The 13,055-nt window shown below is 40.6% G+C and overlaps 1 protein-coding gene across 3 annotated transcripts; it reads right to left on the bottom strand.

Annotated features, from left to right (window-relative positions):
- Positions 1-4,293: 4,293 nt before the first annotated feature.
- On the bottom strand, positions 4,294-8,491 carry LOC148019650 (polyadenylate-binding protein 2-like). 3 transcript variants are annotated; one of them, XM_087699767.1, is made up of 9 exons: positions 7,607-8,491; positions 7,330-7,448; positions 6,583-7,239; positions 6,432-6,509; positions 5,894-5,983; positions 5,629-5,760; positions 5,179-5,337; positions 4,887-5,066; positions 4,294-4,777 (listed from the first exon to the last, which is right to left on the bottom strand). In XM_087699767.1, the coding sequence occupies exons 1-9, from the start codon at positions 7,842-7,844 to the stop codon at positions 4,544-4,546; spliced, it is 1,887 nt and encodes a 628-aa protein (XP_087555893.1). In that variant the 5' UTR covers positions 7,845-8,491; the 3' UTR covers positions 4,294-4,543. The 3 variants fall into 3 exon arrangements, with proteins under 3 accessions (XP_087555893.1, XP_087555894.1, XP_087555892.1); XM_087699768.1 differs by having other exon boundaries at positions 5,179-5,334; XM_087699766.1 differs by having other exon boundaries at positions 5,179-5,358; positions 7,607-8,490.
- Positions 8,492-13,055: the final 4,564 nt, after the last annotated feature.

Below are 13,055 nucleotides of genomic sequence, written 5' to 3'. Positions count from 1 at the left end.
CTATGGGCTAAAGCAAGTACCTAAAGCATGGTCTGACAAGATCGAAGAGTATCTTGTCAATATTGGCTTTTATATTTCTCATAATGATCACTCACTTTATGTGAGAAAGGGAGATGCAAGTTTGGTCATCATAGTCATCTATGTGGATAACTTAATTATTATAGATGAAAATGACTGTGAATTGTTGAAGTTAATGACCTTTTGAAAAAAAAAATTGAGATGAGATATTTAGGCAAGTTAAGGTGTTTTCTTGGTATTGAGGTGATTAGATGTAATGATGGTATATGGCTATCCCAAATGCAGTATGGCTTGGATATGTTGTCCAAGTATGGTACAATAGCGTAGAAGTTTGTTTCAATACCATTGGAGCGAAATGCAAAGTTGAGTATTAATATTGGGGATGAGATAGAAGACCCTACTATGTTTGGGAGAATAGTAGGGAGTCTGATTTACATCACTATCACAAGGCTAGACTTAAGTTATGTTGTTGTGCTTGTCAATCAATTTATGCAAATGCTTAGAAAGCCTCATTTGGATGCAATAGATGTATATTAAGATATGTAAAATTCAGTTTTTATTATGGACTTTTTGATAAGACAAGTAAGGATATACATGTGTTTGGATACACATATGCAAATTGGGCTGATAGCATGTCTAACAGAAGATTTGTCTGTAGATTCGTGTTTTTCCTTGGTAGTGCAACAATTACCTAGAGTAGTAAAAAGCAACCTACATTTGCTTTTTCTAGTATAGAGGTTGAGTACAAAGGTGCTACTATACCACCTCATGGGAGCATATGAGATAATATGGTTGCAAAAGTTATTAGGTGATTTGAATGTGCAAGGAGATGGCCCAATTATCATTCACTATGACAATATGAGCAACATACAGTTACTTAGAAACCCAATGTTCATGCTAAGACAAAACACATTAAGGTAAATTACCACTTTGTGAAAGAAAATATACTTGCAAGAGAGATTGACTTGGTATATCAACACACAATTTTAAATAATTATCATTTTCACAAAGGCATTGAATGTAGAGAAGCTTCAAAATTTTCAAAGCTTTACTTAAAGTTACAGTCACTTTGTAATAGAAAACGTGCTTATAGAAGATATTAACTTTGTATATGACAATATACAAGATCAAATAGCTAACATTTTTACAAACTTAGCATTGAATGCAAGAAAGCTTCAAAAACTTCGAAGCTTATTTGGAGTTGTAAAAATATAGTTGAGCTTAAGGAAAAGTGTTGAGATGACAAGCTCAACACATACATATATTAATTTTAATTAAATTTTAGACTATTAATTAAATTGAGCAACATAGAGTAAAGTGAGTAATCAACATCAAAAACATAAAAACCAATGTTGATAAGGTACTTTCCAATCTTATCAAACCATGCTTTGAATGCTTACTTTAGCCCATAGAGTGCTTTCTTTAACCTGCACACATATGTGGGATGTTATAAATCCTCATAACTCGTTAGATGCTTCATAAACACCTATTCTTGTAATTCACCATGCAAGAATATATTCTTAATATCCATTTATTACAAACTCCAACCTTTAGCTACTGCTAAAGCAATTGTAGCAACTAGACTGAATATCTATTCATAATCTATGCTATATGTTTGAGCATAGCCTTTGGCAACTATTCTAGCCTTATACCTACTAATAAAACCATCTACATTATGCTTGATTTTGTAAACCCACTTACAACTTATATAGTTTTATTACCCTTAAGCAATGGTACTAAATCCCAAGTCTTATTGGCTTCTAATACAACCATCTTCTCATCCATTGTTGCGTTCTAATAAGCATGACCAATAACATCCTCAAAAAGCAAGTGGGCCAAAAAAGCTTAGTTATAGTTACTTTGCAATAAAAAATGTACTTGCAATCAACATACAAAATCAAATAGCTAACATTTTTACGAAGGCATTGGATGCAGAAAAGCTTCAAAAACTTCGAAGCTTACTTAGAGTTACAAAAAGACCGGCAAGCTCAACACATGCAAATGTTGGTTCTAATTAAATTTTGAACTGTGTTAATTAAATTAAGCAATATATAGTTATCTAAAAACCCAATAATCATGCGAAGATAAAACACATCTAAGAAAAATTACCACTTTGTGAAAAAAAAGTACCTGCAAGAGATTGACTTCGTATATTAGCACACAATATTAAATAGCTAACATTTTCGCAAAGGCATTGTATATAGAGAAGCTTCAAAAATTAAAAACCTTACTTGAAGTTACATTTGCTTTGTGATAGAAAATGTAATTACAGGAGAGATTAACTTGGTATATGTCAACATACAAGATCAAATAACTAACATTTTTACTTGAGCATTGGATGTAAAAAAGCTTTAAAGACTTCAAAGCTTACTCGGAGTTGCAAAAATACAATTGAGCTTGAGGAAAAGTGTTGAGATGGCAAGCTCTACACGTGCAAATATGATTTTAATTAAAATTTTATACCAAAAGTTAAGGTGACAATAATGGACCACACTTTATTCCACTTACAAACACTGCATCAATTTTAATTAAATTTTGGACATGACATCATTTGCAATATCTTATGTTTTCCGAGGAATGAACCATTTATCCAACAATGGCAAAATTGTACAAGGCCATGTATCAAACTTAATTTGGTTAGACATGAGAATGGGCCCATTCAATGTATTAGGATACACCCATCATTGAGAAATCTCACGCTTTTCTAATAATAAACCACTTATACCACTGCAACGAAACTATAATCATTTACTCTGGTTAAACTTCACAATGACACCAAAGTCCCAGACAACAAAAGCTGAGCTAGAGCTGGAGCTGGAGGTGGAGGTGGAGGTGGAGGTGGAGGTGAGTCTCTGCAGTCAGCATGATGCTCAGAATGCTCCTAGAGCTCCTCTTATGGCTCAAAGATTCTGAGAATTGCTTCTCCACACATAAGGCCATGCCTCTACAAAGTAATACAATGATATGGTATGCGTACACAGTAGATCCATGCTTGACTACTTACATATCATCACAGCCCCCATTTTTCATCACCTTGTTGAAGTTTGAAGAGCTAGTCTCAAAGGGCACCATTCGACGTTTCTTGATTGTCATGCATACATCCTCAAAATCTCCAAAAACACTTTGATGTCATGCACGACATTAATCAAATACACATCACAGGTCATTGTGGCATTTTCATGGTAATCAGCTTGAGCAGCCTGACAACCCGAATGGCACATGACAATCATCAAGATGACACATCGTGATTGCAACAGATACAAAAACAACATTAGTACCAATGACCCACACAAGGATGGCCTACACATGAACCTTCACAACAGCAGCAGGAAGGTTTCCAGCACTGCAGCCAGCATTACCTGCGGATTTCATGTCAACCACACACACTTGCTCACATGCATCCAACATGCAACAGACATAACTAGAACATTTTCTATCCCTTTTTTCTCCTTTTTAAAAAGAATCCCAAGTAAAATTACAAAGACACATGCCTGTTAAATAAATTACACATTAGACTAAAATCACAGACCTTACCACTCAAAGTTCAGACATGTTTTAATAGTCTAAAATTAGACAGACTCTCCTCTCTATAAACCTCAATCATTACAAAACAAGGCACGCTATTGTGCAAGAACATTGCCCTTTTTTTCTACATGAGAGAGAGGGGGGGACACCCTTTTTCTTTAATTTTATAAAATAAAATACACTTGTTTCTCAAAATTCGAGGTATCCACACATTTCAAAACTAAGTGGACCACTAAACTGAAGTTAACTGTGGGTGATTTTTTTGGGAACTGCATCATCTTGTCACCACTAAAGGCCAATGCTGCACATTTACTGCTCAATTCAACTAGAAATTTACTAAACTTAAATTCAGTATATCATATGCTTTGATCAGTCACAATCGACTAGGCTAGGACATCAAAAACTTTAATCAAGCAAAATGACGGTGGGCAGAATTGTTCAAATACTATATGAATACAGCTAGACAGTTTTTTAAGGTCCTCAATGGTCTTTGCCTGAACCCATCCTAATCAGTTTTAGATATCTTTTTTGAAAAGAGTAAGCCCAGAATGGACTGGAGAAAAATGGACCGATTTGTTTTGTTTTTTCCAATACTGTACTGTTTTATCCAACTCTGTACAACAAAACGCATCTGTTGCAACTAATACGAAAAGTAAAATTACAAAACTTGTGCTAGATGCACACGCTTCTACAGTTGATAGCTTTGTCAGTAAACAAGACGACAGAGCCAGTAAAGCATAAGAGAATCTCAGAATGGAAGAGTGCATCATGTTGAAAGGGCTAACAGAATCAAAATTTTCTGCTTACTGAATCTCTCTATTGTCAACAGCTTAGTCTGTGATAGAAACCAAAAAAGCAAACAACAAAGCTCAGCCTTTGTTCTTAGACCTATACTAGTGTAGTTGCCTGACATTACTGCAAAAATGTGCCCGCAGCCTATTGGAGGTTCAACCACCCACTAATAGCACATGTGAACCTTACAACATTAGCACTAGGCTTGCTAGTGCTCGTTCAGAGACAAGCTTGCAAAATGGTCAATCCCAGTACTTGGGGAAGCAATTTGTGCCATACGTAAAACCTCCATAGCTTCAGCAACTTTGGCTTTTAACGCCTCTGGAGACTCAATGAGATGTAACACCTCAGTCTGATCCATCTCTAAAAGCATCCCTGTAACTTTTCCAGCATGGTCATGTTCTAATTGATCCACCAAAGGATATAACTGCTCTCCTAGCATCTGCATAGCCAAATTTTAGATCAGAAAGTAGACAATATTGCCAAATTTATGAACCAAACCTATTCCCATTGAACACACATAGATAATTCAATTGCCGATTGACCATTACCACTCTCTGTTGCTCTGGAGAAGCTGATGCCAGAGCAGATGCAAGTGCAGGCATAAGCAATCCCGAATCAGATGAACTTGGGTGAGCACCAGCCACATCCAGTGAATTGAAAGATGTATCAATCGGGGTTCTAGATGACTGAGAATACCGCATCGATCGAGTGTTATTTCGAGGTGCCATCTGTGGATAGTTTGAAGTAGAACTTCAGTGAGAAAAAACTAGCACAAATATTTTAACAAGTATTCCACCCACTCAACAAAGACTTTCAGCACTTCAAGCAATCCAAGAAAACCTGTTGGGGCATTGGTGGCTGCTGCTGAGGTTGAAATGGAGAACCAGCAGCTCTTCTGTTCCCCATACGCAGCCCTTGTTGACCTGGCCGTTGAACAGCCGGCACAAAATAGCCCGGCACTTGCATTCCACCAGGTCTCATTCCAGGCATCATTGGCTGCTGATATCCAAAGCCGTTAGGCTTGTGGCAAGGGAAAAACAGATCAGCACAGGATAGTGCTTCTAGCAGACCTAGTATTTGTATGAATGCATCGAATTTAGCATCTGAGATATATAATTACAGATGTAATATCAACTCAAAATAAATTGCCACAGAACCCATGCACAAGTCAGACACCAGTGAAATGGATAAGCAAATTGTAATAGAATGTGTGATACCGGGGCCTACAGCAGCAACTAACTCGCAGACAGAGGACAGGACAGGTATTTTTCAGAGCACCACATTTTATACCTGAGGAAGCACGCCGTGAGGGGGATAGAAGACATGCTGGCCCATAGCAGGTGGCCTAGGATGATACAAAGGTGCTGGGCCACCATTCGCTTGGGGGGGTGGTACAGCATTTCGCATCTGAGCAAACTGAACCTGTAACAAAAAGGAACTTTAAGACAGCAATACAGCATACAAACAAGGCAAGCAGAAAATTGGTTGAAGAATAGATCTTGAATGCCTGAAGATAATTGAGTATGAGCTACTCCCAGATTCAGACAACACTAACCTGGAGTTTCGCTCGTCTTTCATCTTTTCTCTCCGCCAGCGCAACATACAGTGGTTTATTTCCAATCATTTTACCATTCATTTCATTCACCTACAAGTATAGCCTGTCCTATTAGTCGAAACCAAAACAGTGCTCTAATTACAGTCACTGTTCAAGTACCATTCACAATTTCATGGTCCATCATTATGCACCAAAACAAACTCCCCTTAGCCTTCCATAACAGTGCACAGAACTGATCAAGCTGTTAAATACAACAGCATTTCATACTAGAAGGTCAGCTGTAAATTATGTAATTTTACAATCCTTGAATTCTGACATCCAGGTGTTAACAAGGATCCAGGGATTTCATCTACATATTCAAAAAGGTAAGCTTGTCCTAGCATGTCTTATAAGACAACCATCAACCTGCTGTTATGACTTTATAGCTAACACTTTAAACTAACTGTATGTCAACTTTTTAAGTATGCAAAACTCACAACAAGACTTTAACTGTACACTTTTGAAGTGCGCAAAACTCACAATAACAAGAGTTACTTACAGCCTGCATTGCTTCTTCTGAGGAGGTAAATGCCACAAACCCAGAACCCATGCTTGAACCACTGGGGGATCTCATTAGCTGGAAATTAACCATGTCAGTACTTGAACTTTCACAAGGGACAGTTAAAGCATAAACAATCTATTTGAATTACCTTGCAAGAGGTAACCCCACCGAATGCTGAAAACATATCTTTAAGCTTGTCTTCATTGATGCTGTCATCAACATTTTTCAGGTACAAGTTTACACCTTGCAATTTTTCAGTTCTTTCCTTGCGTATCTGCTCATATTTTGCTTTCAATTCTGCCTCTCTTTCTGACTTTTTCTGAGCTCTGCCAACGTACCACTCTTTATCATTGACAACCTTGCCATTAACATCTGCAACTGCTCTAATAGCAGCATCTGCATCCTCGAAATTGACAAAGCCAAAGCATTTGGATATGCCATCTGCATCCCTCATTACAACAGCACTACTGATAGTTCCATAAACTTCAAACACTTTCTTCAGATCTTCATCGGTAGTTTCCTCTGACAAGTTTTTCACAAATACATTATTAAATTTCGTCCCAGCAATTGTCGTATCACGTTCTTGTCTCCTTATAAATGGACCAACAAAGACCTGTTTGTTCTGAATGAGCATTCCATTAACCTTCTCGATGGCACTTTGTGCAGATTCTTCTTGTTCAAACTGGACATAACCATAGCCCTTTGAGATGCCATTCTCATCCATAGCAACTCGGCAGGAAAGAATAGGCCCAAACGCAACAAAGGTGTCATGCAACGCTTTATGGTCAATGGACTTATCAAGATTCTGCAAATGCAAGCAGAAAAGCACAACATATGTCTTAAAGTCTGAACAATAATGCAACCAGCTCAATGGACGTACTTCACTGAAACCTACCTTAATGAAAATGTTACCAGTCCCACTCTTACGGATGCTCGGATCTCGGTGTGAGAACATAATCCTAACAGTCTTTCCATTGATAAGTGTGAAATTCAGTGCCTCTAAAGCCTGGGAAGCTGCATTGAAGATTATGTCCAGTTAAGAGGATGAAAGAGTTGCAGGCATGGAATGGAGAAAGTTGAAACGCGACTCCAACCAAAAGAAAAAAGGGTGGCGTGGAAAAACGCAAACCAATTCAACGCAGGACCAAACAGAAAAAAAGAGAGCAAGTTACCTTCTTGAGCCGTATTATAATTAACGTACGCGTATCCGAGAGAGCGCTTGGTGATGAGGTCGCGACAGACGCGAATAGAGACAACCTGGCCGAGGCCGTTGAAGATCTGATACAACTGCGCCTCGGCGACGCTGGGGTCAAGGTCACCGACATACAGAGACGGCGTGGCGTACTGGCTGGGAGGGATCACAAGGAGGGCCGGCTGCTGCTGCTGCTGCGGGGTGGCAGTGGAAGCCATGGGAGGCAGTTTGTGAAGAAGGCCTGCGAAGAAAAGGGAAGAGGGGGAACGCAGAGAAAGAGAGAGAGAGAGAGAGAGACTCTCTTTCTTCAAAGAGAAAAGGAACTGCTAGATTCAGCAATGGCTTTCAAGTAACCAAAAGAGGGAACTCAGAGCCCGCCTGAGGCCTCCACAAATCTGCTCCCCTTAAACACCTGTTCTCCAAGCGTCGATTGTGTAGATAATCGGTCCGAGCTGCAATGGTCCGACACAGAAAAAACGGAGGAAAATTAATTTTATATGAAGAATTTGCAATGCAAAATGTTATGGTTTTTCGGTTTTCTGTTGTCTTTCAAGCTATGGCGGACGAGAAGCGAGAGAACACTCTAGATTTTATCTGTTTGTATGGTTCAGGAAGGAGGGGGAGGAGGAAGAAGGGGTCTCAGATGAGCCCGAGAAGAGTTCCAAAAACGGGAGGAAGGAGCAGCCTAGCTCGTCTTTCAGCAAGCCACGAATGCTTTGCTTTTGACCTAGAGAAGGAGAATGGGGGGCGGGAGTGTTGCAAAGCACAGAGGGTGTGCCGCGAGTGCTCCTGCAAACTCCACCTTGCTTTGTGCTCGCTCCCCTCCTTTTAATCTCGCCCTCATTTCACATCAACCCTCAACCAAAACAACATCCCCGCACTTTCTTTTACATGCATGATGCTAATATCTTTCGTATTATCAAAAAATAAGGGTGGTCCAAGCATTCCACAACACTTAATCAAGGCATAGCCTTGCACCAACTTAACAAGCTTTTTATCGTTGCAAAAACTAATAAGAGCCATGTCGCCCCAGGGTGAGTAGGGGAAACAACTGAGCTCCACTCACCGTAAGGTCACACCATAGGGTGAACAAAGGGAGAAAATTTAATGTAGGTCAAAATTTATGGCAATCTGTGCACAATTTGAAGGATAAACAAGAAGGGAGATATGTCTGATAGGCTCCTCAATTTGTCCACCTAGTAGATCAGCCAATAGGAAATCAAGAACCAACTTCACCCTACTAACACTATGCTAGCACCTTGTTTTCCAAGGGTGCTAGTAGGGTGAGTTTGGGGTTGCACGCACCCCACTCACCTTGCAAACCCTAGGTGCAACCAAGGGTTAGCAAGGGGAGTGTGGTCCAACTCTCCCTACTAACCCTCGCTGTGACCCAAGTCTAAGCGAGTGTGTTACAGCCGCTAATAAATCAACCTAAAACTTAGAGATAATGTCATAGAAATCGGACAATATGATGAGAATATATAAAAAACATAGAGATAGAATATGGTGCCAACTATCAAAGATCATGATTACTCAAAAAGTCCTATCATACATCAAGTCATGATCAACAAATAAGATATGAATAACACCCTTTCAGGGGGCCACGCCTGTAAGAGCATACATAACCATACTTCATGAGACATACAAATTCTCCTCACATAGGAAAATACCAAGGACTAAGGTATGAACCATGCTATGGGTAACTGTAATGTAGTAAGCCATGGCTAACATGAAGGGGATGCAATGGCAGTGGAGAAGGAGAAGAGGAAGATGTGGGAGAGAAGAGCACACACAATATAGGTGCTGTCCAACTGAACTGACAGCCTTATTGCACTATAATATTATATATGAATAAAGAATGGGCAGTCACAGTGTACACGAGCAGGCCCAAAGGCCTTTTACCACAACAACCTCCCACTAAAAGGCCAATGTGGCTGGGGAGTGAAAACAAAGAAAATAAAAAAAAAAAGACAAGGTGAGGAATCATGACATCTCACCCAACGCCCAATCGGAAAGCGAGCTGTGCAAGAAGTGCCGGGAACCTTTGCAGAAGAAGAGTCAAGCATCCCTGAGTCCATGACATCCAGGAGATAAGCGACCCCGCAACTCCATACAATGGAGCAATCCAAGAATGCTTCTCATGAAGCAAGCACAACTCATCAGTGCATGGCTGAAAAGCATCAGAGTCGCACATAGCATCACCATAGCGCATACAAGACAGCGGAGAGCAATCAAACTCTCCAAAGTCAATCACTGAAAGAGAGCCAACATCTCGGACACTCATCCAACGGGGTCTCAAGACTACATGTGGCCTCAGCGAAGCGGAAGACTAACATATGGCTGGCTGTCCAGCCTGCAAAACTACAAGAAAACGGCTCTCAAGAGCCTGCAATGGGTCTAGCAACTGACCACCAACATCCTGACCCTGACTGCTATGCATGGTTATGTCATCTGGGCAAATAAGTGCCTCATTTTCAACATAAATAGCTTGTTGTAATGGCACTATAGCTGCTGTTAAATTAGCCATAAAGCATACTAAACTCTCATCAAGAGGCCTGAGAGGTGTCTGCGCCTCATAGAAGACAGCAGGACGGCTGCTTATGACCTATTGGGCATCCAAATCCCATAATCTATAGGCCTTAAAGTCACCATCTCCATAACCAAGGAGAATACATCTGTGTGACATAGGCTCATGTGACATATGTACATATGCATGGCAGCCAAACATCCTCACGTAATCATGGGAGGGCTACATGCCACTTCATGCCTCATGGGGTGTAATATTGTCCAAGGTCAAGCACGGCGTCGTGTTAACTAAATAGATTGCCGTCATAAGGGCCTCAACCCAAAAGTCATAAGACAACCCAGTTGTGGTAAGCATAGAAGCAACCTTTGCCTGTAAGGTCGGGCACATGCCATGAGCAATCCCATAATACCGTGGGCACAAGAAATCAATGCCATGTTGCTGACAAGAGGTCTGAAAGCTGGGAGAGAGAGCATGACTCTCATAATCCATCTGTAAGCACCTAGGCCTGCTACCAACAAAATCCATAAACATGTCAAGCATAACTACAGCATCCTCAATCTGCACCAACGGAAAATCCCAAACACGGTGGGTAGCATGATCAACAAAGGTCACAAAGTACGATGCTCCACCAAGTGACTGGGAAGGCATAAGTCCATATACTGCACAATGGAGAAGATCTAGAGGAGCATGCCTTATACGATTGCCATGAGCCAAGGGGGCTCTACAAGGACCAAGAGTACAATTAGGGCAAGCATCAAATCTGTGAGTGACATAGGAGGCAACAATGAGTCTAAACGAGACAAGATCTCCATCTCTCTGTGGTGCATATGGCCTAGGCGATAATGCCATAACAATGCATGTGGTATCCGGATAACTGCAACCATAGAATCTCCCACATGAGAGACATGCACTAGGTAATGAGAACCAACTCTAGAACCTTTGGCCAAAACCAAGCAACCACGATAGATCTTCCATGACCTATCCTAAAGAGAAATAGTATATCCTGCATTATCCAATTGATTGACTGAAATCAAGCTCTTACTGAGCATGGGAACATGTAAAACATCCCTGAGTATAAGAGAAGTCCCATTAGGCAAAGCTAGGTGTATATCCCATGTACCAACAATAGCAGAAAATTGCTCAAGGCCCAAATCAATACACCTATCAACCTCCGTGTAAGAAGAGAACTATGCTCTATGAGGGGTAACATGACAAGATGCCATAGAGTCCAAAAGCCAATCAAATGCATAGCCTGATCACTGAGCAAGTAAGTTGTAAGGAAACAAGATGACAGGAGTACATGCTCAATTGCATCATCATGGGTAATTGCATGTACCTCACCACTAGTAAGAGTGGTAACACCTATTGCGTCTGTTGTATCTTTGACTCTCTACTCATGTCGAGTCTGTCTCTGTCTCTGTTGCTCTCTAATCTGTTTAAAGCATTTTCTTTGAACATGCCCAAGCTTCCCACAATGGAAGCAAACAACAACTAAAGTAGAAGAACCTGTAAAAGAAGACAAGGAATCCAAGTCATCATGAATAGGGCTATCCATGGCATCCACGAAGCTCAAGCAGTCGAGGTCTATCCCAACTGAGGGAACCTGCTCATAAAGACAATCATTTGCAAGTATATCAGTGGTAGAAGCATGATGTAAAGGCTCATGAAACCTCAACAGACAAGAGGACATAGGCATCAACCAAGGATGCAAAAGCTCCCACATGAAGAAGAGTCATAGCCAACTGCATGACGTAACCAACCACAGTACGGTAAAGCATAAGACATCTATCATAAGAGCATATGGTATTCAGCCATGAAATCAATCCATAACCACAATGGCAAACATGACTCTGCAGTACATCAAACCACATAGTAGCATCCAAGTCAATGCAAGACCGGTAAGTGGCATAAGACCGTGCAATGGTCAAGCTCCAGGAGAAGCCCAAGTATCTGTACAACAACATCCAAATAAATGGCTCTGTAAAGTACATGGCAGGAGACAAAGTGCATAGCCGGGTAAGTATCAAGAGCAACTGTTGTATGGGCAAAACCAACCCAACTAGCATAGAAGCTAGGCAACACAGAAGCAACAAAGCTATAATTGCTAAACCCAAGCACTGTCAAGAAGTCTAGTGATCAAGGAGTAACCCGCAAAGAATCAAGCATCAATGAGCAATGAAATCTCAATAACCAACTGCCAAGACAATGGAGCAAGCACTGCTCAAAACATGTATCTACATCCAAGTAAATCCAAGATCCATAATTGGGGCATTAAGGGCCAAATAGCATCCAAGCTGCATAAGTGATAAGCCATCCAAATGCAAACTGCTCCACAAAATTCTCAAATACAAGTCGATTCAAGCCCAAACATCTGCCATATTGCAGCTGAACCCAAAAGCATCCACATCAGAAACCAGTCCCATAATGGGTAGCACGAGACGTAAACCTTGTCAAGTGAAATGCCAGCTGCAAAGAAAATGACAGTGAACCAAGAATTGAGCTCTACTCTTTGCTCAAGAAGCATCCGAGAGCATAAACATCAAAGTGGCACCATCCAAATACATCAGCATATCATCCTGAGTAGTTAGGAGCACTCATAGACCATAGGCATAACCAAACTGGCAGTAAAATAACCTATCAACCAAGGTAGCATAAATCCCAACCAACAACGAAGTGTCTACATCCAAATCAAGGCTCAATAGCTCTCGAATAGCATATCCGGGCATAAACCATGATGACTAAGCATCAATACATCCAATAGGACACCCGAATGCTTTTGTAACATCATGCCATATTCATCCACTTGTCTCCTCAATGATTCCACCTCAGTCTCATGCAATTCCTTCATTTTATGCATTTCAAGCATCATAGCATCTCTTTTTGCCTTCTCACAAGTAAGTTA

Source organism: Lygodium microphyllum, chromosome 19, assembly GCF_053477565.2.
Source record: "Lygodium microphyllum isolate KBCC chromosome 19, Lygodium_microphyllum_v1.1.10, whole genome shotgun sequence".
Taxonomy (NCBI): domain Eukaryota; kingdom Viridiplantae; phylum Streptophyta; class Polypodiopsida; order Schizaeales; family Lygodiaceae; genus Lygodium; species Lygodium microphyllum.
Note: the sequence above shows the minus strand (reverse complement) of the source record. Positions and strands in the feature narration are given on the sequence as shown.

Bases quoted from the DNA above. Each gene is read 5' to 3' on its own strand.
- LOC148019650 (XM_087699766.1), bottom strand. From the start codon at position 7,844: ATGGCTTCCACTGCCACCCCGCAGCAGCAGCAGCAGCCGGCCCTCCTT. The intron at 7,449-7,606 runs GTAACTTGCTCT...TCTTCAATGCAG, and splicing joins TTATAATACGGCTCAAGAAG to CTTCCCAGGCTTTAGAGGCA. The intron at 4,778-4,886 runs GTAATGGTCAAT...TTGGCTATGCAG, and splicing joins CTCCAGAGCAACAGAGAGTG to ATGCTAGGAGAGCAGTTATA.